Source organism: Balaenoptera ricei, chromosome 10, assembly GCF_028023285.1.
Source record: "Balaenoptera ricei isolate mBalRic1 chromosome 10, mBalRic1.hap2, whole genome shotgun sequence".
In the NCBI taxonomy this organism is placed as follows: Eukaryota; Metazoa; Chordata; class Mammalia; order Artiodactyla; family Balaenopteridae; genus Balaenoptera; species Balaenoptera ricei.
This window is the reverse complement of record NC_082648.1, coordinates 51,468,282-51,491,464: the sequence shown is the minus strand read 5'-3', so window position 1 is coordinate 51,491,464 and position 23,183 is coordinate 51,468,282. Positions and strand designations below refer to the sequence as shown.

At 35.9% G+C, this 23,183-nt stretch overlaps 1 protein-coding gene across 4 annotated transcripts in view; it reads left to right on the top strand.

The window, feature by feature from the left end:
* TAFA2 (TAFA chemokine like family member 2) overlaps window positions 1-22,860 on the top strand; it is a 595,648-nt gene extending 572,788 nt beyond the window's left edge. For all 4 annotated transcript variants that reach the window (XM_059936391.1, XM_059936393.1, XM_059936390.1 and 1 more), the window contains one exon: window positions 20,850-22,860. In XM_059936391.1, coding sequence (XP_059792374.1) covers window positions 20,850-20,861 — 12 coding nt within the window. In that variant the 3' untranslated portion in view covers window positions 20,862-22,860. The remainder of the gene's footprint in view (window positions 1-20,849) is intronic.
* Window positions 22,861-23,183: the final 323 nt, after the last annotated feature.

Below are 23,183 nucleotides of genomic sequence, written 5' to 3'. Positions count from 1 at the left end.
GAGTTCATGATCTTGGATTACAATACTAACTGATAATATTATAGTCAGTTTTTCACATTACAACCTCTGTGTCTCATCTTTATGATGGATAAGTTGAAGAAGTTAGTACAGAGCTATATCTAGGAACCCTTCTTCAATGCCAGCCTTAAAAATTTATTAGCAACTTGATGTGATTTAATGGGTTTCAGAAACATTTTAGGCTTCAAGGTATGTTCCCTTTTTTGCCTGAATTCCAGTGGCTCATATTCTTATATCAGACAGTCACTCATTCATAGCTTGAAGATTTCAACATTCAGGAGTTATTTACCAAAATTCAAATTTCCACAATAAGGGTAATTACTCTATGTAGGTGATAATATAATTTATTGTCCATATTAGGACTTATTTCCAGGATAGACCCAACAGGAAGTCAGGACAACAGGTGTAAATCAGGACTATCCAAGGCAAACTGGAACGTATAGTCACCCCAAGTGTAAGTAACTATTAATTAATTTCTTTTTTAGCATTAGATGAAAGTAAGTTTGGAGAGAAGACTCAATCTAAACATGATTATAATGCAGAGGTGCTATGTGGGTAAATACCAAAGATAAATTTCAAATGTTACATGATTTGTTGCATGACTAATCAACACCAGTTCATTGTTTAAACTGAACCCACGTAACTTGACTTTCACTTTTAGTAATGGGTATCTTGTAATATGGTTAAAGTACGCCTTCTTCTCCCCTTCCCCCAAAAGGAGATTGAAAAGCGTAACAAAATATAAAGTAGTATACTTGGAGGCTTTGAAAAGCCAACAAGAAAGTGAAAAACTTCTTGTCCAGAATCTAGGGGAGGATGAAGATCAAGAGAGATTAGTCCAGTTTGGAGTTACTAAACCCATGGAGGTTATTGTCAGTGTTAGAGAGAGTACAAAAGAAAGAAGTCAGAAGAGGAGAGGAAAAAGGAATCTAGAACAAGTGGAATAAATAGCAAGTACTTGGTAGTTAGTAACCCAAATTTATCAGTGATTATATCAAATGCAAGTGGCCTAAATGATCCAGTTAAAAGGCAAATACAAGGATTGTCAATCTGGATCAAAAATTCAAAACAAGTATACGCTATTTAACAGGGGTGCCTCTGAACTATAAAAATACAGGAAAACTGAAAAAAATTTTTTAATTGTTTATTTATTTATTTATGGCTGTGTTGGGTCTTCGTTTCTGTGCGAGGGCTTTCTCTAGTTGCGGCAAGCGGGGGCCACTCTTCATCGCGGTGCGCGGGCCTCTCACTATCGCGGCCTCTCGTTGCAGAGCACAGGCTCCAGACGCGCAGGCTCAGTAGTTGTGGCTCACGGGCCCAGTTGCTCCGCGGCATGTGGGATCTTCCCAGACCAGGGCTCAAACCCGTGTCCCCTGCATTGGCAGGCAGATTCTCAACCACTGTGCCACCAGGGAAGCCCTGAAAATTTTTTAAAATGGAAAAGATGCACTATGCAATCACTAACCTAAAGAAAGCCAGTGTAATAATACTAGTACTAAAGAAGAATTTGTGACAAAAGTTATTGCTAAGGAGGGACATTTCCCAATGATAAAAGGTTTAATTCCTCATGATACCAAGAAACTACATGATAAGTGACTTACTGCATACATTAGTGATTGCATGCTACTTCCATTTTTACTAGAATAAGTAAAAATAACATTAAGTTCTCACTATCATCAAGTGATATTATAAGCACTTAATACATATTAGTTCACTTAATCTTCACAGCCACCTCATGAGATAGGCTTGATTATTATCTTCATTTTACAAATGAGGAGATTGAGAAATGAAGAAGTTGCCCAAAGTTACATAGCTAATAAGCAATGGAGCTGGGATGAACCCAGGCAGTCTAGCCTCTAAGTTATGAGAATAAATATTTGAGTAGGAAAAACATAAATAGATCAAATAATTTTTGGCTTTTCCTCTGGTACACATTTCAAATGAGTTTGCCGTGGATGGAGTTAACACCTACGATATTCTTTTCCCTGTGCTTCAGATTTAGTTTAGATTCTTCTCCATCTCTGCCTTTCAGAATCCTCTAAAAGCAGAGATATGGCATTTTTTCTCATGACGGAACTCACATTTCTCCTTAACTTCAATATCTCAAGAACAGCTGAATAGTAGGGGGGAAGGGACATCCCTTCAAAGCTTTTCTCATAGACAAGAAAAGCTAAATGCTACAATGGAGGGATGAGTGACCTTCTTCTTCTAGATTGGTTTTCTATACTAGGGGATGTCGCAATTTAGCTGGAGTATAAGTGAATGTAAGTCATGTATTCAGGAATTCTTTGCCACCAATCAGTGGAAAACATTTGCCAGGAAAAGCCGCTGCTTCCCCTGTGCGTGCACACACACTCACTCACTACCCTCTCCTCCCTTAAAACTTTGCAAGACTTCACTGTCTAAACAGAAAGAACAGTAGCTTCTAGGGCTTATGAAAAGAAGTCATCGTGGTCTCTTTCAGATATCCATTTAGGCTCTATCTAGTTCCAACTTCCAGGAATGAGGCTTCTGAAGGGAGGAGGATTTGAAGCCATGTGTGTTTCTGGTCACTTCAGTGTGGTTCCTTTTTGTGCACCCGTGAGAACAAGGACCATATCTGTGTTTGCCCACTTTTATCCTAGTAACATGGGAGCAACAACAACACTTGCTGAATAAACAAAGAAATAGATGAACGAATGAATGTACGTCTCTGACCTCATCTACTACCGCTCTCCTCCCTGCTTATTCCAGTGCCACACCTTGCCTCTCTTACTTTTCTTGTCTCAGCTCATTTGCACATGCTGTTCCTTCTGCCTGAAATGCTTTTCCCCTAGCTGTCAGCTTGATGGCTCTCTTATCTCTGTAGGTTTTAACTGAAGTCTCACTTTCTCAGCAAGTCTTCCCCATCTATGCTAAATGAACTTGCACATCCCTGCTTCAAAAATCCCTCTTTCTCTTGACTTTATTTTTCTCTTGGCATGGCCTAACATATCTTTTTTTTTAAAATTTTTATTTATTTTTTTATACAGCAGGTTCTTATTAGTCATCCATTTTATACATATCAGTGTATACCTGTCAATCCCAATCTCCCAATTAATCACACCACCACCACCAGCCCCCGCCGCTTTCCCCCCTTGGTGTCCATATGTCTGTTCTCTACATCTGTGTCTCAATTTCTGCCCTGCAAACTGGTTCATCTGTACCATTTTTCTAGATTGCACATATTTGCATTAATAAACGATATTTGTTTTTCTCTTTCTGACTTACTTCACTCTGTATGACAGTCTCTAGGTCCATCCATGTCTCTACAAATGACCCAATTTCATTCCTTTTTATGGCTGAGTAATATTCCATTGTATATATGTACCACTTCTTCTTTATCCATTCATCTGTCAATGGGCATTTAGGTTGCTTCCATGACCTGGCTATTGTAAAGAGTGCTGCGATGAATATTGGGGTGCATGTGTCTTTTTGAATTATGGTTTTCTCTGGGTATATGCCCAGTAGTGGGATTTCTGGGTCATATGGTAATTCTAGTTTTAGTTCTTTAAGGAACCTCCATACTGTTCTCCATAGTGGCTGTATCAATTTACATTCCCACCAACAGTGCAAGAGGGTTCCATTTTCTCCACACCCTCTCCAGCATTTGTTGTTTGTAGATTTTCTGATGATGCCCATTCTAATTGGTGTGAGGTGATACCTCATTGTAGTTTTGATTTACATTTCTCTAATAATTAGTGATGTTGACCAGCTTTTCATGTGCTTCTTGGCCATCTGTATGTCTTCTTTGGAGAAATGTCTATTTAGGTCTTCTGCCCATTTTTGTTTGTTTTTCCAATATTGAGCTGCATGAGCTGTTTATATATTTTGAAGATTAATCCTTTGTCCATTGATTCATGCAAATATTTTCTCCCATTCTGAGGGTTGTCTTTTCGTCTTGTTTATGGTTTCCTTTGCTGTGCAAAAGTCTTTAAGTTTCATTAGGTCCCATTTGTTTATTTTTGGTTTTATTTCCATTATTCTAGGCGGTGGATCAAAAAAGATCTTGCTGTGATTTATGTCAAAGAGTGTTCTTCCTATGTTTTCTTCTAAGAGTTTTATAGTGTCTGGTCTTACATTTAGGTCTCTAATCCATTTTGAGTTTATTTTTGTGTATGGTGTTAGGGAGTGTTCTAATATCATTCTTTTACATGTAGCTGTCCAGTTTTCCCAGCACCACTTATTGAAGAGACTGTCCTTTCTCCATTGTATGTCCTTGCCTCCTTTGTCATAGCTTAGTTGACCATAGGTGCGTAGGTTTATCTCTGGGCTTTCTATCTGGTTCCATTGATCTATATTTCTGTTTTTGTACCATATTGTCTTGATTACTGTAGCTTTGTAGTATAGTCTGAAGTCAGGGAGTCTGATTCCTCCAGCCCCGTCTTTTTCGCTCAAGACTGCTTTGGCTATTCGGGGTCTTTTGTGTCTCCATACAAATTTTAAGATTTTTTGTTCTAGTTCTGTAAAAAATGCTATTGGTAATTTGATAGGGAGTGCATTTAATCTGTAGATTGCTTTAGGTAGTATAGTCATTTTCACAATATTGATTCTTCCAATCCAAGAACATGGTATATCTCTCTATTTGTTGGTATCATCTTTAATTTCTTTCATCAGTGTCTTATAGTTTTCTGCACATAGGTCTTTTGTCTCCCTAGGTAGGTTTATTCCTAGGTATTTTATTCTTTTTGTTACAGTGGAAAATGGGAGTGTATCCTTAATTTCTCTTTCAGATTTTTCATCATTAGTGTATAGGAATGCAAGAGATTTCTGTGCATTAATTTTGTATCCCACAACTTTACCAAATTTATTGATTATCTCTAGAGGTTTCTTGGTGGCATCTTTAGGATTCTCTATGTATAGTATCATGTTATCTGCAAACAGTGACAGTTTTACTTCTTCTTTTCCAATTTGTATTCCTTTTATTTCTTTTTCTTCTCTGATTGCTGTGGCTAGGACTTCCAAAAACTGTGTTGAATAATAGTGGCAAGAGTGGACATCCTTGTCTTGTTCCTGATCTTACAGGAAATGCTTTCAGTTTTTCACCATTAAGAATGATGTTTGCTGTGGGTTTGTCATATACGGCCTTTATTATGTTGAGGTAGGTTCCCTCTATGCCCACTTTCTGGAGAGTCTTTATCATAAATGGGTGTTGAATTTTGTCAAAAGCTTTTTCTGCATCTATTGAGATGATCATATGGTTCTTATTCTTCAGTTTGTTAATATGGTGTATCACATTGATTGATTTGCATATATTGAAGAATCCTTGCATCCCTGGGATAAATCCCACTTGATCATGGTGTATGATCCTTTTAATGTGTTGTTGGATTCTGTTTCCTAGTATTTTGTTGAGGATTTTTGCATCTATATTCATGAGTGATATTGGTCTGTAATTTTCTTTTTGTAATATCTTTGTCTGGTTTTGGTGTCAGGGTGATGGTGGCCTCATAGAATGAGTTTGGGAGTGCTCCTTCCTCTTCAATTTTTTGGAAGAGTTTGAGAAGGATAGGTGTTAGCTCTTCTCTAAATGTTTGATAGAATTCGCCTGTGAAGCCATCTGGTCCTGGGCTTTTGTTTGTTGGAAGATTTTTAATCACAGTTTCAATTTCATTACTTGTGATTGGTCTGTTCATATTTTCTGTTTCTTCCTGGTTCAGTCTTGGAAGGTTATACCTTTCTAAGAATTTGTCCATTTCTTCCAGGTTGTCCATTTTATTGGCATAGAGTTGCTTGTAGTAGTCTCTTAGGATGCTTTGTATTTCTGTGGTGTCCATTGTAACTTCTCTTTTTTCATTTTTAATTTTATTGATTTGAGTCCTCTGCCTCTTTTTCTTGATGAGTCTGGCTAATGATTTCTCAATTTTGTTTATCGTCTCAAGGAACCAGCTTTTAGTTTTATTGATCTTTGCTATTGTTTTCTTTGTTTCTATTTCATTTATTTCTGCTCTGAGCTTTATGATTTCTTTCCTTCTGCTAACTTTGGGTTTTGTTTGTTCTTCCTTCTCTAGTTCCTTTAAGTGTAAGGTTAAATTGTTTATTTGAGATTTTTCTTGTTTCTTGAGGTAGGCTTGTATAGCCATAAACTTCCCCGTTAGAACTGCTTTCGCTGCATCCCATAGGTTTTGGATTGTTGTGTTTTCATTGTCATTTGTCTCTAGGTATTTTTTGATTTCTTCTTTGATTTCTTCAGTGATCTCTTGGTTATTTAGTAACGTATTGTTTAGCCTCCATGTGTTTGTGTTTTTTACATTTTTTTCCCCTGTAATTGATTTCTAATCTCATAGCATTTGGTCAGAAAAGATGCTTGATATGATTTCAATTTTCTTAAATTTACTGAGGCTTGACTTGTGACCCAAGATGTGATCTATCCTGGAGAATGTTCCGTGTGCACTTGAGACGAAAGTGTAATCTGCTGTTTTTGGATGGAATGTCCTATAAATATCAATTAAATCTATCTGGTCTATTGTGTCATTTAACGCTTGTGTTTCCTTATTAATTTTCTGTTTGGATGATCTGTCCACTGGTGTAAGTGAGGTGTTAAAGTCCCCCGCTATTTTTGTGTTACTGTCAGTTTCCTCTTTTATAGCTGTTAGCAGTTGCCTTATGTACTGAGGTGCTCCTATGTTGGGTGCATGTATATCTATAATTGTTATATCTTCTTCTTGGATTGATCCCTTGATCATTATGTAGTGTCCTTCCTTGTCTCTTGTAACATTCTTTATTTTAAAGTCTATTTTATCTGATATGAGTATTGCTACTCCAGCTTTCTTTTGATTTCCATTTGCATGGAATATCTTTTTCCATCCCCTCACTTTCAGTCTCTATGTGTCCCTAGGTCTGAAGTGGGTCTCTTGTAGACAGCATATATATGGGTCTTGTTTCTGTATCCATTCAGCAAGCCTGTGTCTTTTGGTTGGAGCATTTAATCCATTCACGTTTAAGGTAATTATCAATATGTATGTTTCTATTACCATTTTCTTAATTGTCTTGGGTTTGTTTTTGTAGGTCCTTTTCTTCTCTTGTGTTTCCCACTTAGAGAAGTTCCTTTAGCATTTGTTGTAGAGCTGGTTTGGTGGTGCTGAATTCTCTTAGCTTTTGCTTGCCTGTAAAGCTTTTGATTTCTCCATCGAATCTGAATGAGATCCTTGCTGGGTAGAGTAATCTTGGTTGTAGACTCTTCCCTTTCATCACTTTAAATATGTCATGCCACTCCCTTCTGGCTTGTAGAGTTTCTCCTGAGAAATCAGCTCTTAACCTTATGGGAGTTCCCTTGTATGTTATTTGTCATTTTTCCCTTGCTGCTTTCAATAATTTTTCTGTCTTTAATTTTTGCCAATTTGATTACTATGTGTCTCAGCGTGTTTCTCCTTGGGTTTATCCTGTATGGGACTCGCTGCGCTTCCTGGACTTCGGTGGCTATTTCCTTTCCCATGTTAGGGAAGTTTTCGACTATAATCTCTTCAAATATTTTCTCGGGTCCTTTCTCTCTCTTCTCCTTCTGGGACTCCTATAATGCGAATGTTGTTGTGTTTAATGTTGTCCCAGAGGCCTCTTAGGCTGTCTTCATTTCTTTTCATTCTTTTTTTAAAATTCTATTCCACAGCAGTGAATTCCACCATTCTGTTTTCCAGGTCACTTATCCGTTTTTCTGCCTCAGTTATTCTGCTATTGATTCCTTCTAGTGTATTTTTTCTTTTCAGTTATTGTATTGTTCATCTCTGTTTGTTTGTTCTTTAATTCTTCTTGATCTTTGTTAAACATTTCTTGCATCTTCTCCATCTTTGCCTCCATTCTTTTTCTGAAGTCCTGGATCATCTTCACTATCATTATTCTGAATTCTTTTTCTGGAAGGTTAACTATCTCCACTTCATTTAGTTGTTTTTCTGGGGGTTTATCTTGTTCCTTCATCTGGTACATAGCCCTGTGCCTTTTCATCTTGCCTATCTTTCTGTCTGCCCTAACATACTTTAAATTTTACTCTTCATGTCTGTCATTTGTCTGGCTCTCTAGATTGTCCATTTCACAGGGGCAGTGATTTTTTTTTTTTTAAGAAATTCACGTTCTTTTATTTATTTATTTATTTATTTATTTATTTATTTATTTATGACTGTATTGGGTCTTCGTTTCTGTGCGAGGGCTTTCTCTAGTTGTGGCAAGTGGGGACCACTCTTCATCGCAGTGCGCGGGCCTCTCACCATCGTGGCCTCTCTTGTTGCGGAGCACAGGCTCCAGACGCGCAGGCTCAGTAATTGTGGCTCACGGGCCCAGTTGCTCCGTGGCATGTGGGATCTTCCCAGACCAGGGCTCAAACCCATGTCCCCTGCATTGGGGGTATTCTCAACCACTGCGCCACCAGGGAAGCCCAGGGGCAGTGATTTTTTTTCACACCTAGGACCATGCCTGCCACTTAGTATGCGCTCAGTAGATATTAGTCAAACAAATGAATGGAAGAACCAGATATGCAGGACCTATTTCAGTAGGTTTGAAGCCCCAAAATGGGGATCTCAGCCCCCAGACTATCACTCACTGTTTACATGCATCTTTAAGAAGTTTCACTTTTAAGTTATCTGAGCCTCAGTTTCTTCAACTGTAAACTGGGGATAATAGTAATTAGTAACAAGGACTAATAACAGTAAATAGTAAAAGGGGGGGGGGAATGTCACAGAATAATCATGAGGATTACAAGAGAAAATGGATGTGCACATTGTCCACTGATGCCAGCAATTATGACCTGAGAAATGGAAGCAAAGGAAGGGTGAAGAGGATTCCAGGTTGCCCTGAGGAGCAAAATGATCAGCTGTTCTTGGCATTAGAATCCAATGGAAGAAAAGTGGTGGTTGGAGAGATCAGGCATCTTGAACTTAAATATAGAGGCTGTATAATTAAATATAGTATGTATATAGCACGTATGAGAGGGAGAGTGGGATGGAGAGATAGAGAGAGGGATTGTGTGCACAACATTATTTTGGGGTGAATCACTCATCGTGGTATCTGTTTACTTTGTTCCATTATAGGAAATTTGATGATATTTCATTTGTACCACCACACCTGATGTCAAGTGAACATGTAAACCTAGGTGTAGAGTAATTGTCACCACAGAATATTTCATACGAAAATTTTCCTGACAGTGTTAAGCAGCAGTATGGAAATTACTGAAGAGAGAGAAGTACTTTTTTTTTTTAAATTAGGATAATTTTTAACTGTAATGAATCTGCCAGAATCAACCTTGATGTATCTATTTGGACATTTTCCACATCCCAAGTGGTTAGTCTAATACAAATTAAAGCACCACAGATTGCTATTATCTTCTTGCATTATTCTTTTCCTGAATTAATTTCATTTTAAAAATCAGACCTTCTCCAAATAAGAATAAATTTAAATATCCGAGGTACAAATGTGAAGCTGATGTCAGGACCCATGCATATCTATAATTTCCACAGAATCATGGGAGTAATCCTAAAAAATTATTAAATGGAGGAACTGACCTTTTGGGTCACTTAATCATTCCCCTTGCTATTCCTGGAGAATCCAAAGAGTACCTCTAGTTTTCCTTCTTCTGAAATTACATATCACTTTCCCCTTACATTCATACATTAATTTGTTCATTTATCCTTCCACCCACCCATCCATCATTGCAATCTTTCATTTAATAAATATTAGGCATCATTTATGTACCTGGAATGCTGCTTAGCACTGAAGAAACAAAATATGCTAATATTTTATTTCAATACATCATCGTTAAGTGGGAGAAACAAACAGATTAATAATAATAATGTGATATGTCTTATAATAGAAGTATGAACAAAGTGCTGACTGGATGAATCACAAAGGTTTATGAATTATGAAGTGGTAACATTTGTTCTGAGGTTTGAAAGGAGAGTATTTCAGGCAGAGGTAAAATGTACACAAAGATAAGGAGATATGGATGGGCAACAAGTCCTAGGAGGATTAAATAGTTGGGTGTGACTGGAGTTGAGCCTATGCATCTCTGAAGGGGTTGGGAAGGTAGGAGATGAAGTTGGGTGGGTTGAGGTCTTATCATAAAGGACCTTCTGTATTACCAGCAAGAATTTAGATTTCCTTCTATGATAGAACATCTTTATAGACTTTTCAGGAATGATGTTAGCAAAGAGGAGGAGCAGACACTGCAAAGGACAAGACAAATCAGGGAGACAAATTGGGAGGTTATTCCAACTCTACAAACCAGATGGAATAAAGACCTCAATTAAAGTAGTGACAGTGAGACAGAGAGTGGGGAACTGAATAAAAAGATGACTAGGATCTAGAAACTGATGAGAGAGAAAACATCTGAAGAAAATTGCTATCATTGTTCAAAATATTCAGTGGGGAGAAGTGAAATTAACATTCCTGAAAGGCTTTCCATGTTTTTGAACAATGTGAAGAAAATGGAGGCCTGGATATATTAAGTGGTATATTTATCCATCTGTTCCTTGCTTTTTCTAAAAAATATGAAGCTCCTCTAAATTTTCTCCAGCTTCATCCTTTGTCTTCAGTCACATGTGACCATGGCAAGTCATGACACTGATCCACTTCATGACTATGTTGGCCCTGATATATTTGGATAAAGTCAAGTAAATGTGACCAGAATCCAAAAGTTCTGTTCTTCCTCAACCATTTTAGTCTTACATTTTCTGCTTAGGTAGAGAGAGGCCAAGATTAACAATGATGGGGAAGAGGGATCTGTTCTTATTGCTCAAAGACTCAAGTTTTTTTCAAAATTGGAAAATATCTTTTTATATTATGACATGATTAGTCTATTTTCTGCTATTAATTTTAACTATCCTGAGCTCTCAAACTTATGTAGGAAATGTTTTACTTTACTTTTGATTCATCTTACCAAAACCTTCTGTTATCTGATCCTAATTACTAGCCATTCCCTCATATGATTTATTATTTTTCATGTTATACTCTCCAATATTAAATTATTTAAATATTTGAAAATCAAATAGTACATGTTTTATACATTTGGAGTACTTTGGGAAAGACAGATTATAAAGAAAACTTTTGAAAGTCTATCTACAAAATGTCATAAATTACAACTGAAAAATAGCATGAATCCCATTCAGACTGATACTGAGGATTACACAGTTGATGAGTAGAGAACAAAGCTGGCTTTAGAAGTGAATGCCCATGGGTGGCTAGACCCACACATTGGTTAAATGACTTGGCCTCATTTATCAGCATTAAAATATGTTTGATTCAGGGTCATGCTTCAGCAAATTACAAACTACTAAATACATAGATGTTCAGGCAAACTATGAATGGTTAAGCTTGCAAATATTAAGTCTGAATTCTAATTGAATATTACTACATAATGTTTCTACAATTCTTTTACCCTTTTATGTTAAAGTGGTTGTCTGTTGATTTCTATATACTTTCTTCCTTGATTTTAAATGAATTCTTTTCTTACATTTGTGCAGAATGCTTCCCAAAATAGTCATGAGAAATGTTTACTATCCTTATATCAATTTCTCGTAAAAGCTGTTTATTTTAGGTACCGTTTATGGGTATGTGTTTCTCTGAAATTAAAAAAGAAAATATGTTCTAAGAGTTTATAATCCTCTAGGAGAGGTGCAAAACTGTCCCCATTGTGGGCTTTTCTGGAGGTAAAGGAAGTTATTGTCTTGCTGTCCCTTTCTGCTTGTTGAAATATTCCCTTTTGCCCAAGTTTGCTTCCTGTAATAATCTTTTGAACAGTGGAGTACCTGACATGTGTTTGTTTCTTAAGCAAATGTGTAAAACTCTTCAAGTTTGAATGGAGAAGCAGAAAGAGAAGGTTTCTGCTGTGCCTGATGACAGTTTTTGATTTTTCCACACTAATATTCTGGCTCCATGTTGGAGCACTAGTGTGGCAAATCCTAGCGTTGGTGGCATTCTAAGGAAGGGACAGAAGTTTCGTTGAGGAGTAAAGATTCAAAACAACTCCAGAAATGAGCTCTCATCTCGGTTTATTTCTCACAGAGCAGCAGGTGTGTACATCGTGTTGCAGGATTAACTGTAACCTATTCTTTCTTATAATTACCATTAGCATTCCAGGTGCCCCTGATTTCAGGGAAAAGATGAACTTGATACAGCTTTAGGGATCAAAGATAAAGAACTGCTTCAGTGGTCAGTAAAGAAGACACTGAATTTTTTTTTGTAAGAAAGGGATAAGGAAGCATCATTCTTTGATAGAAGGCCAAGAAACTGGCCACAAATAGCCAATATGTCATTATTGGTGAACCTAATATTGTCATCTAAAATGACCCTGCAGCTAACATATTGTTTTCCCAAGAACATGAAATGGGTAAAATAAAATCCTGAGTATAAGTGGACCTCTGTCAGTGTTCGACCTATTAGTTTGGAAATTAGCAGGAAAAGCACTGAACCATCAAACTTTCACCTAATCTCCATAAACCAAATGAAGATTGTGTTCTTACCTAATGGTTCATTCTTTCTATATTTAAATTGCCCCTTAATTGAATAAGTTATGTCATAACAGCATCTAAGTAATTAGAATTGGCTAGATTTAAAGATTCATATTTTGATCAACTTTGGGAATTTGAGACTAATGGATTATGACTATTTTTTTTAAAGGGAGAAATATATCTGGGAAATAGAAAAAAAAAAAAGCACACACCCCCAACATAGTAAACATCACTGCCTATGCTGCCCTATCCTTCAGAAAATGGATTCTAGTTCTAGTCTTTTCGACTCAGAGAAACATTTTTTCCCAAAAATGTACCACATATAGATTGGTCATCTCTAAACAATTTTATGGCAGAAGATAGGGATGGAGAGAGTTTGTGCTACTTCAGGCATGGTACTAGCCTTGTTCTTCCACAAGTTGCACCAAGTTCTTTTCAAAATGACAGCAGCATATTCTTTATGCAGACAGGTGTCTCAAGGAAAAGTTGTTCTTATTTATAACTCAAACCAACCAGGAAGCTAAGAGAAAATGTTGGTCTCTTAGTAATTCCTAGGCTACTAAGACAAATTTCTTCAAAGTTTCAATCCTTCCTCCCAAACTCCACTTATCTTAAATTCACCTTATAAACACAATTTTTATTGCTTAATTCTGTTAGCCCTTATATGCAGTGAGGCTGAAATTCTTGACTGATACTTGACCAGATATAAACTTTTAAAGTAAGTATGACAGAAATTGGATTAAAAACTATCAATTCAAATTACTTCTTTACAAATGAGAGGTGAGTCTAAAGAAATGAACCTACTATCGAATTTAGCAGGAAAAGTGCCTTCCAATTGAGTTCAAAGTTTCAACTGTCTCTAAAAATGTGTGAACTCGCTGGTATATGGAATAATATCTGTAAAAATCTATTCAGCTTTCCTCAAAGCATTCAAAATAATTGCTTTTCCATTTTAAGGACTTTATGATGTTTCTTTAAACAGTGTAATACCATTATACTGTTGTCTTTCAAAATTATCTAAATTTTTGTTGTTTTTCCACCTGGAGTAAATGGAAGGTATATATGGTAGAAAGCCAGGAGAAGTAGGAAAGTCTTAAATTTTCTTAATGTCCCAAAGGAATTTATTAACTAACTACCCAAAGAGAAGTCAGGGAATGCTAACAGTTAATGTCATCCAGAGAGAATCAGTTGATCTGCCTCCGAGTGGATGAATGTGCGTAAATGGCAATGCAGTCATCTGTTTTCATGAGTCACATAGAAGAGTTCATGGCAGGCACACTGTACAGCTTTCAAAGTTCCAAGAAATGGTGCAAGTCCATCTGTTCCAAAGATTCATTTCTAGTCGAGATCTTCATTTGCACAGCACAGGAAGCTGAAAGCCACTGACAGATGTATTTGTGGTAAAAGCTCACTAGTCCTGCATTCTAATATAGGCTTTTTAGAAAAATGAAGTCTATACAGTGGTTATACCACCAATGAATTTAGGTAATAAATAAGGTAATCAGGTAATCAAGTAAATAATAAAGTAATCGGGATAAAATTTTATACCATTTTGAATTAGTCCTTATTATCCTTGGGGATAGAAGGGAATTAGAAACTCACTAAGTCTAGCCAGCTTGTTTGACAGGTATGAACGAACCAGGGAGATTGAGAGATTTTTAAGTGCCTTGTCCAAAGTTCTAAAACCAGAAGGTTGTAACACTGTTATAAACTCTTATCAAAACAAGCCCACCTCTTCTCAGTCAGTCTGGTGCTCTGTTTTTTTTCCCAGAAGTCTAGGAAGACTCTATGCCATTTTCCACTTCCACACCGGGACCCACACTGAGGTACACCTAAATATTGGGTTGGCAAAAAAGTTTGGGTTTTTCTGTAAGATGTCACAGAATAGAATCAGTTAACTACAGAAATGCTCTGTTGTTTGAAATGACTATTCCCAATCACCCAAGGCTGTTAAATATTTTGAGATAAATTTTTTGAGAATTCATAGAACAGATAACAAGGTCAGTTAGTGGCAATATTGACCCCAGCCGAAATATTAAACAGATTGGCTTTGGTGCCCCAAATGTTAAATGTGGAGGCCAAGCCACAGCACCAGCCATTCTTAGGAAGGAAAATTAAACTGCAGTATGAAAATGCAGTAGTTTTCAGGGCTTATAAGAGTCACTTTCACCAGCATGAAAGTAAAATAGAGGCTTAATTTTTTACATAGGTGTGTATGTTTATGAAGGTGATTCATATGTCATTGCCTTACACTGCCTCGTCTATACTTAAAAGCTTGCTATTAAATGATTATTTCAGACCAATAGGAGTCTTCCATTTCATAATACCTCATTGCATAAGGTGCTTTAAGAAAGCACAAGTGCATTCATGTACAGTTACGACCAACTCAATGGCAGCTTTTCTCCAGCTTAAATGAGAAAACCTGCTACTGCAGAGTAATGATGTTCTAATTGCACATTTAGTACACAAAAAGTGAAGCAAGAAGTTAATTCATGTACTTGTAAGAGCTACACTAAAAAAATACATTTGCAGTGAAGCAGCAATTATTTTCCAAGCAAGGAAAAGTTCATTCAAATCAGCATTTAGTGGTTTAAAGAAAAGGGATTGCTTTAAGAATCCATTTACTGACTCAGAAAGATTTTAAATGGTAGAGTGCCTTATGTTATATACCTGAAACTAATACAATGTATGTCAATTATACATTAATAAAGAAATTAATTAACTAATTCAAAAAATCAGCATTTAGCATGAGGGTATTCTAGTCTTCCTTTTTACCTATATAGAATAAGTTAAATTTATTATTGGAATATTAGTTTGAAATGATGCCTATCTATGATGTTAAGCAGCTGTATTATAAAAATCCGACATGCACTGCATTTTAACCTGCTGCCTCCTTTCAGAAATACTGCCACATATTCCTTGCCTTCCAATTATTTAAAGAATGTCCATCAGTCTAAAGATAAGTGTTTGTTTCTCTAATAACATGGGTATTTTAGTGAAAAAAAATTTTTTTAAATGAAATTGACTTATGTTCATAATGCATTGTCTCTTCTATTCTTGTGTGTATGTGACTCATATTCAAAGGAATATAAATATTGTTCAATAGTTCCTCATAAAAAGATTTTAATGACCACACTGGAAAAAATAAGACTATTTTGTAAATTAAGCTAATATGATAAGATTTACACTGATACTGTGGAGATTTGGCAGCGATTTCACAAATTTATGTAGACTGGCAAAGTGAACAACTGAAATTAAAAATCTGGGATACGGGATAGAACCCAAATACATCAAAGGAACCATCAATAATGAATAAGGAAATTTACAAATCTGCATTTTGTTTGGCATAATTATACCACATTTATTTTTACCCTAGGTGGTTAAAGTGTAGTACTAATTTCCTAAATATTTTTCCTGCATGTAGAGTCTGATGGCAGCTGGTCCACTAGAAAAACAAATAATGCAATTGCCTGTAAAAACTAGTAATGTATGCTCAGAAATAATCGAGGGCAAATGTAGGAATTCAATGCATTCAGGTGCCTAGAAATGTACCCATATCTGAATAATGTTACCACTTACATAATGCTTATTATGTGCCTTAGAATATTAGTTCTAAGCATTTGACCAATTAACTTATTTTTTCCTCAGCTCATACAACCATATGATTTAGGTACTAATATTATAGCTGTTTTACTCAAGGTCACATGCTGAGTTATCAGCAGAACTAAGCACTGAACCTAGACAGCCTGGCTTCAAAGTATAACCTTTTTAACCATTACATACTCTCTATCACCTTGTCTGAAAAGACAGTCTCTCTCCCAAAGCCAGCTGAAACAATAGTGCTTCCATCTTGATATATGACTTTGATTAACAGCATATGAAATGAATAATTACAAATTTAGTTACTATAAGACACAGCAAATTTACTAATTAAATCAATGTTTATAGAGAAACAAGAATGCCCCCTCCCATAGGTATCCTATGCATCACCTTTTGAGTCTTATTTGGGAATTACTACTGCTACCACCTGTTAATATTTAAAAAGCGTTTGCCTGGACAGATACTTTGCAGGGATTATCTGATTTAATCACAATAGCAAACATATGAGGGCTGATAATACCATTTTTATATTTCACATGGGGAGACGAAGGCTCAGGGGTTTTACATAATTTATCAACCTCACAGTGTTAGAAAGTGATTGATTGATAAGGCAAAGATTTGAACCCAGGCAGCCTGTGTGCAGAGCCCACACTATTTGTCATTATGCCTCTTACCATAGTGTGTTGTCTCCCATTGGTAACCTAGTCGGCATGATTTGAACAGGGCAAAAGAACTATAGGCTCCATGAATAGAATGATTTTAAGAACTTTATAAAAGCATCTTTTGCACTTGGGGACAGAATAGAGTCTTTATTTTTTTTCCTTCTTTAGCCTTTCTAATTTATCTTACCTTGAAGATGGGCAGAGGATATATATAACATAATGGTCAAAATACAAAGTGAAGACAGACAGTATTAAAACAGTTGACTTCACTTCATTTTAAATGTAGCATCTTATATGCCATTTACCTGGTTTTAGTTTCTCAATTTAAATCGGTGAACAGACATAAAAAGACATGATGTTAGCATAAATTATTGAGAAATCTAATCAGAGCCCTGTAGTAGATTAGTTGGACTGAAGAAATAAATGGATGCTCTCATCTTAAAGAATCAGTGCTTTTTGTTACCAGATTAGCTTCTTCAACCTGGCGGCTCATTACCAAGATAGCTTTGTGCTTGTGACTAGAAATAGTATTGATAATAATAACAGTAATAGTAATAATAATTTATTATTGCATGCGTTCAGCAGCCAAGTAGTTTCGCTTACCGAATTGGCTGGTGTGCAGCACACACAAATAAAATTTGCATGAAAAAGAACAGCTGTGTAAAATACTGCCTTTGGAAAGGCAAATTTACTGAGATAGTGATTATAGTGTATGAAGCTCAAGGCATAACCGTAATGATTGTAGGACCATTTCTCTCCCTCATGCAGTATTTTACATCTATTGCCCTCAGAACCAGAAGACAGTGAATTCATGGTAGCAAATGCTCTTTCCTATCCTGTAAAAGTGATTTTATTGCAACCTCCTGCTTTTAAGTCACTGAAAACTTGCTGGAAAGCCTCCTTTGAAGGTAAAACTTTTACTAGTTGGCCTCTTCCAAAAGATGGGCTTGAGTGAAAAGAGAGTAATATTTAAGTTCTAAAAATAAGGCAGTGCTTAATTTGATGTACTAAAAGCTTACTTTTAAATGATAGCAAAATTTTTAAATGTTGGATTGTGTAAGTATTATTTAAGCAACTCTTTCATATCAGGAAGTTCCAGTTTATCATCTATAAACGGTAAAATGGCAATCATTTTTCCCCCATTAGCATGTCATAATTTAAACATGATTCACTTGGACTTCATGAGCATATAAATCATAAAAGCGTCTTTTGTACTGAATTTTAGACAATAATTTTAAAGTGTTATTTGGACCTTGCATATTAGGTGATGAAAATTGGTGACAATGTACCTGTATTCAGAATCATCTACATGTTTTTAAATCTTTGGCTTTGCCATTTCATTTGGTACAAATCTGGAAGTTGTCAGGGAGAGTGCTGATATATGTTCATATTTATACTTCGTTGAAAAGAGCAAATTATGACTTAGCCTTTGTTTGAATTCCTTAAGTGTAGTCCTCTAACTTGAGTGAATGTCTGTTTGTTAGTGGGATCCTCTCATTCTACATTTAGTGGTTTTCTTGTTAAACATTTATGCATTGAAAAAAACTGATCCCAACTCTAAAACGTTCATTTTTATAGTACTTCATAGTTGGCAAAGCTAGGTTTTCATAAGTATAATAATTCGATCCTCATAGCAATGCTGTGAGGCTAACAAGATTATCCCCATTTTACACATGGGAAGCTGTAGGGCCCAGAGGTTGTATGACACAGCCAGAGTGATTAGTATTATTGCCACACTGACATAAATCCAGAGCTCTGTGTGCTGAACCACAACAGTCCTCTGTTCAAAATCAAATGATTTACAAAAATCATACTGAAAACAAGTTGTCTGTTACTCTTCATCTCATAAAATGTGGATATTTTTAGGATTAATAAACTAGGAAACTAGGAAATAGTGCATGAAATTGGAGAATAAGGAAAAGCTTTCATTATGTTTCAATCCATGCTTATTTAGACGATCACTTCTTTAAATCATGTTTAAAGTTTGGTTTTCTAGCAATTATTTTAGCTGATAGAAACACAGCATGATAAAAATGTGTATTTATGATATTCTTGAGCATATGGATTGTATAGTTATATGTTTGTGTATACTTATATGTTTCCTCTACTGACATGGAAGAAAGATTTATTACAGATATATAAACCTTTTGTATTATACTGTCAATTTGATGTCTATTTTTAAAATTATGTGAAAATAAAGCTTTAAATATATAAATGGTTGAGAGAATCCCTCCTCAGCTTTATATAAACCAGCAGGATGAAATACTTACCTTGGAATGAAGACGTAAGAATGCGTCCGCCATACCCACCAATAGATTACTTAGAACCTGGGCTTGCAGTGGCTCAAGAGGACGTGTCACTTGCTTTCCTGATGTCATTGCAGTGTGTCCCCCTCCAGTTGCCTGTGTTGAACCTCTCCTGAGGCTAAACCAGTTGTTCTCTTCCTCTTTTTTTCCTGTCATTTCAAGCACTGGTCCCCATATTATGTTTCATAATGATTCCTACTAAGAGAATTTTCAGAAAAGGCAGGTGAATTTTCTCAGCCAGTGGAAATCAGATTGTGTTAAATCAATGTTTGTCAATAAAGTGTATCACAAAAATAACATTTCTGTGTTTTTCACAGTGATCAGCCATCTGCATCAGCAACCTGTAACATCATGTCCATAACACTCTTCACATTTCCTCTCCACCTTCTTCTTACACTGACTCCCAGGCTGGGAGCCCTTCTCACAACTTGTATAAAATGACCATTGAATGGCAGACAAATTGATAATGAAGTTGCTTCCCTATCGAAGATATCCCCCGCTCCCAGAATCTCTAGAGGCCAGCAGACCCTTCACATCTGTGTCTTCCCACCCACAATTCCATTCCTTCCATAGTTTCTCTGTGCACGGGTATAAGCAGCTACAAATACGCAGACAGAAGCTCCTTCTTTGGGAAGGGTAGCTGACCAACGAGACACAGATATGAAGCCTGCCTCCATGCAGAACCTACCTGTTTTTTTGAATTTTACACCTTCCTTTGGAGACCAGCTATGGCAGAGCAAAGTCTAGAGCTGGCTTTCTTATTTTCTTTAGTGTTCCTATTTTTCATAGTTGACCAAACAACAATAAACAACACAAACAAAAATCAGTCTTCTGGCAAACGTTTCATGAAAAGACAAGTAACTATGTCATTTAATGAAATAAAACCAAAATATCCACAATAGTTTTTAAAAACTCACTTTTTGTTACTCACCATTGCTGCAAAAGAACTGTTAGGCAACTCTAAGTACTGTGATATTAAGAGCGTAACTAGAAATTCACTGACACAGCAGAAATCTGTCTCTCTATATCATCTTCCTTCCATATGCATATAGAGATATCTGTGTATGTATCAGGTATTCTAGCTAGCTAGCTATTATTCCTTTTTCCTGCATACAAACATTCTCTGGACTTGAGTAGATGTGAAAATCCAGTGTGAATCTGCCTCAGTAATTTATAATAGCATTAATAATACTGCTCTAATCAATTTCATGAGAAATTTGGGCACCTTTAAAATTTGGTAAAGGATTGTACCATCATTAATTGTTTTTCTCTCAAAATAATAGGGTTTTTTTGCCTTATGAATAGCTAATTTTCTGAAATACAGTTGAGTCAAATAAGCACTCAACTTTTAAACTACTGCAAGAATGGATTTTATGGAACCAGATCTCAAGGGCTTTCTTGAAGATGGGGTCTGATTGTATTCCTGAGGCCAAAGGCCTTTCTTCACTGACTCCTGTCATGATGTGTATGATCTCTGGGTTATTATGTCCACCAAGCCTGTGCAAAGAACAGGGATTCCAGAATCATTCTTCAGATCTGAAAGACCAAAGATCACCAGTTAAGATCTTCCTGGTCACCGTTGGAGTCATTTGGATAATAGTGCAAGGGGCTCTAAAAGTATTATGAAATACTAGAGAAAATACTTATTTTAATAAGCTATAAATACCTAAATATGGTAGTCCTTTAAAATTCAATAACTTATTTGATACAGCAAATACCAGCATTTTGAGTTACATATTCATTTCTAATACTTAATTGTGTAGAGTTTTAAGATGATGGCTGTTATGAAATGATTCTATTTTCTTCTTCTTTTGCAGGTGACCCATTAACAAAGGATAAATCAAGTGATCCTCAAAGCTGATTACATTGAACATCAGCATAGAAACATAACTCATGAGGTGATCTTGAAGGAAAATTTTTATACAGCTCACAAGAGGCACTCTGGAGTCTATTATTTCCAGGGGATTTCATGGCTTGTAATCAGCTTCTTCTTGGAATCAAGACTTTTTAAAAGTCCGACATGAACTTCTCTATCATGAAGATTTCATCAGATTTGAACTGTGTTCAACTTGTATAATTGCACTTGCAAAAAGGATTTGAAGTTACTATCTGAAGAGTTAGCGTTTCCGGATGGTGTCAGAGACACTTACCTTTTGGGCTCTTGGCTCCAAATGTGACTGCTTTTCTTGTTTCTGAAAGTCTCCCAAGTGCACTGGCCTTCTGTCATGGACCTGTTCCTGAGTCCTGTGTTCAGTGGCTAGAACTGCACATGGCTTCAGTGACTTTTCCTTTGCGAACTTCTCCTCTGGCATGGTGTAGACTGAGACAATTTATTTGTATCCTAATCTTGGAGCTCTGAAAGCCTACATGTTTTAACATCTTAAAGTTGCTTTTGTTAAAGGAATGGAAATATATATCCATTGATAATAATTATTGTCGGCAAGTAATAGTTATCTGAATACATCAATCATATAAGAATGTATAGACAAGCTGACATGTTTCCCCAAGGCTAACACACTGCTGCAGCTCTCTGTCAGTTAAATAGGTAGTAGTTAGAACTGAATTACCATTTTCATTATATACTCCTGTTTGGTACCTCTAAAGTACTCTCCCTTTCAGTTTTTTGTTTTTTGTTTTTTTGTTTTTAAAGTGGGCTTTTTCTTTCATTTTTATCTTTACTTTTTCCCTTCACAGAAATTAGCAGTGAGCAGTCAAGTATTTAGGTAAACTTCAGTTTCAAAAAATTGCCAGGGATGCATGTGGGTTTTGATTTCTTAGCTTGAAAGTTATTCACTTAGATTTCTTCTAGTATTTTTTTTAACTGTCCTTTCCATCTCATTTTAAAAAGGCTGTCTCTTGCTCTATCCCAATGACTGTTTGAATGCCTATCTGTTTATTCAGTCTGTTGGTAGAATAAATTGTTCTTTTCCTTGGTCTCAATTTTATAAATATTTGCTTACCGTTGTCCCATTCAAACAATTTCTTTAGTCAGTCTTTGTCCACGTTTTCGTAGTACTTTTAACATTTGTGGTTTTCAGTTCTACAGGAGAATCTTATAAATATTTCAAGGCCTTAAACATGTATGTACTTTTTTTTCTAAGTTACTCACAGAATGTATAATCTTATACTACATCTGCTTTGTTTCATTTGTGATGCGGAGGAAGAGAAGAATGGAAATTGCATAACCATTCTGGATATTGTGTAAATGTATAGTTTGAAGGAATGTAAAGGGGGAGGAGCTTCTGTGTTTTACTCATCTTAGACTAATAGGAAGACACTTCAGAAATTGTCCTATTAGAAGTTCCATTATGTTAGAGAAGGTGTGGACATCTTTTGTTTTTTAAAACTCACTGACATGGCCAATTAGGTATATGTTGATTTCCATGATGGAGGCTGACATACAAACCAAAGCTCTCCAGGCTAAGTTGGTAACAACTTTCAAAGACCAATACATTACCCAGAATCTTTTCTCGGCAGAATGACTAAAAGCGTAAAATTTGTTAAACATTAAATTTGTAAAGTATGCTTTTGATATTGAACTAAAGTAAAGTATACTGCCCCATAAGTCCATGGAATGGAATGACTTCCTCCTTCCATTTTAATTATGCATATACAAATAGATGGCTCTGAGTGAATTTTGCAATGGTTCAAGACTGTCTGAACTGATAAAGAAAGGAGTAACAGTTGTGCTGGAGTTTCTGCATCAGTAATAATATCATTAATTTCTTTGGAACAAAGTGGAAAACTATATTATTTTGGAAATTATGAATTTGTCCTAGGTTTGAAATTATAGATCATGCCTCTCATTTTTTAAACTATGTCCCTTAAAACAACACTGGAAATTCTGTATTATATTCAAGTGTAATACATGCATATCAATAGAAAAAAATAAATGGAATTTCAAATATATTAACTAGATTATCCCCAGTAGATTAATGTTGTGATTCTTCAGAAAAGGTGAATAAAATTGGAATATAAAATGGACTCTTTTTCATGAGTTACATTCAGAGAATCTGTTTTCCAGTGTTTTATCTTAAAAGCACTTCAGTTACTATCTAGGAAAACCTCTGAGTTTATGGGGAAGCTGACATAAATTCTTCAACCTTCTTTTTATAAAACTCCATGGCAAATCTTGCCATTTACACAAGGTT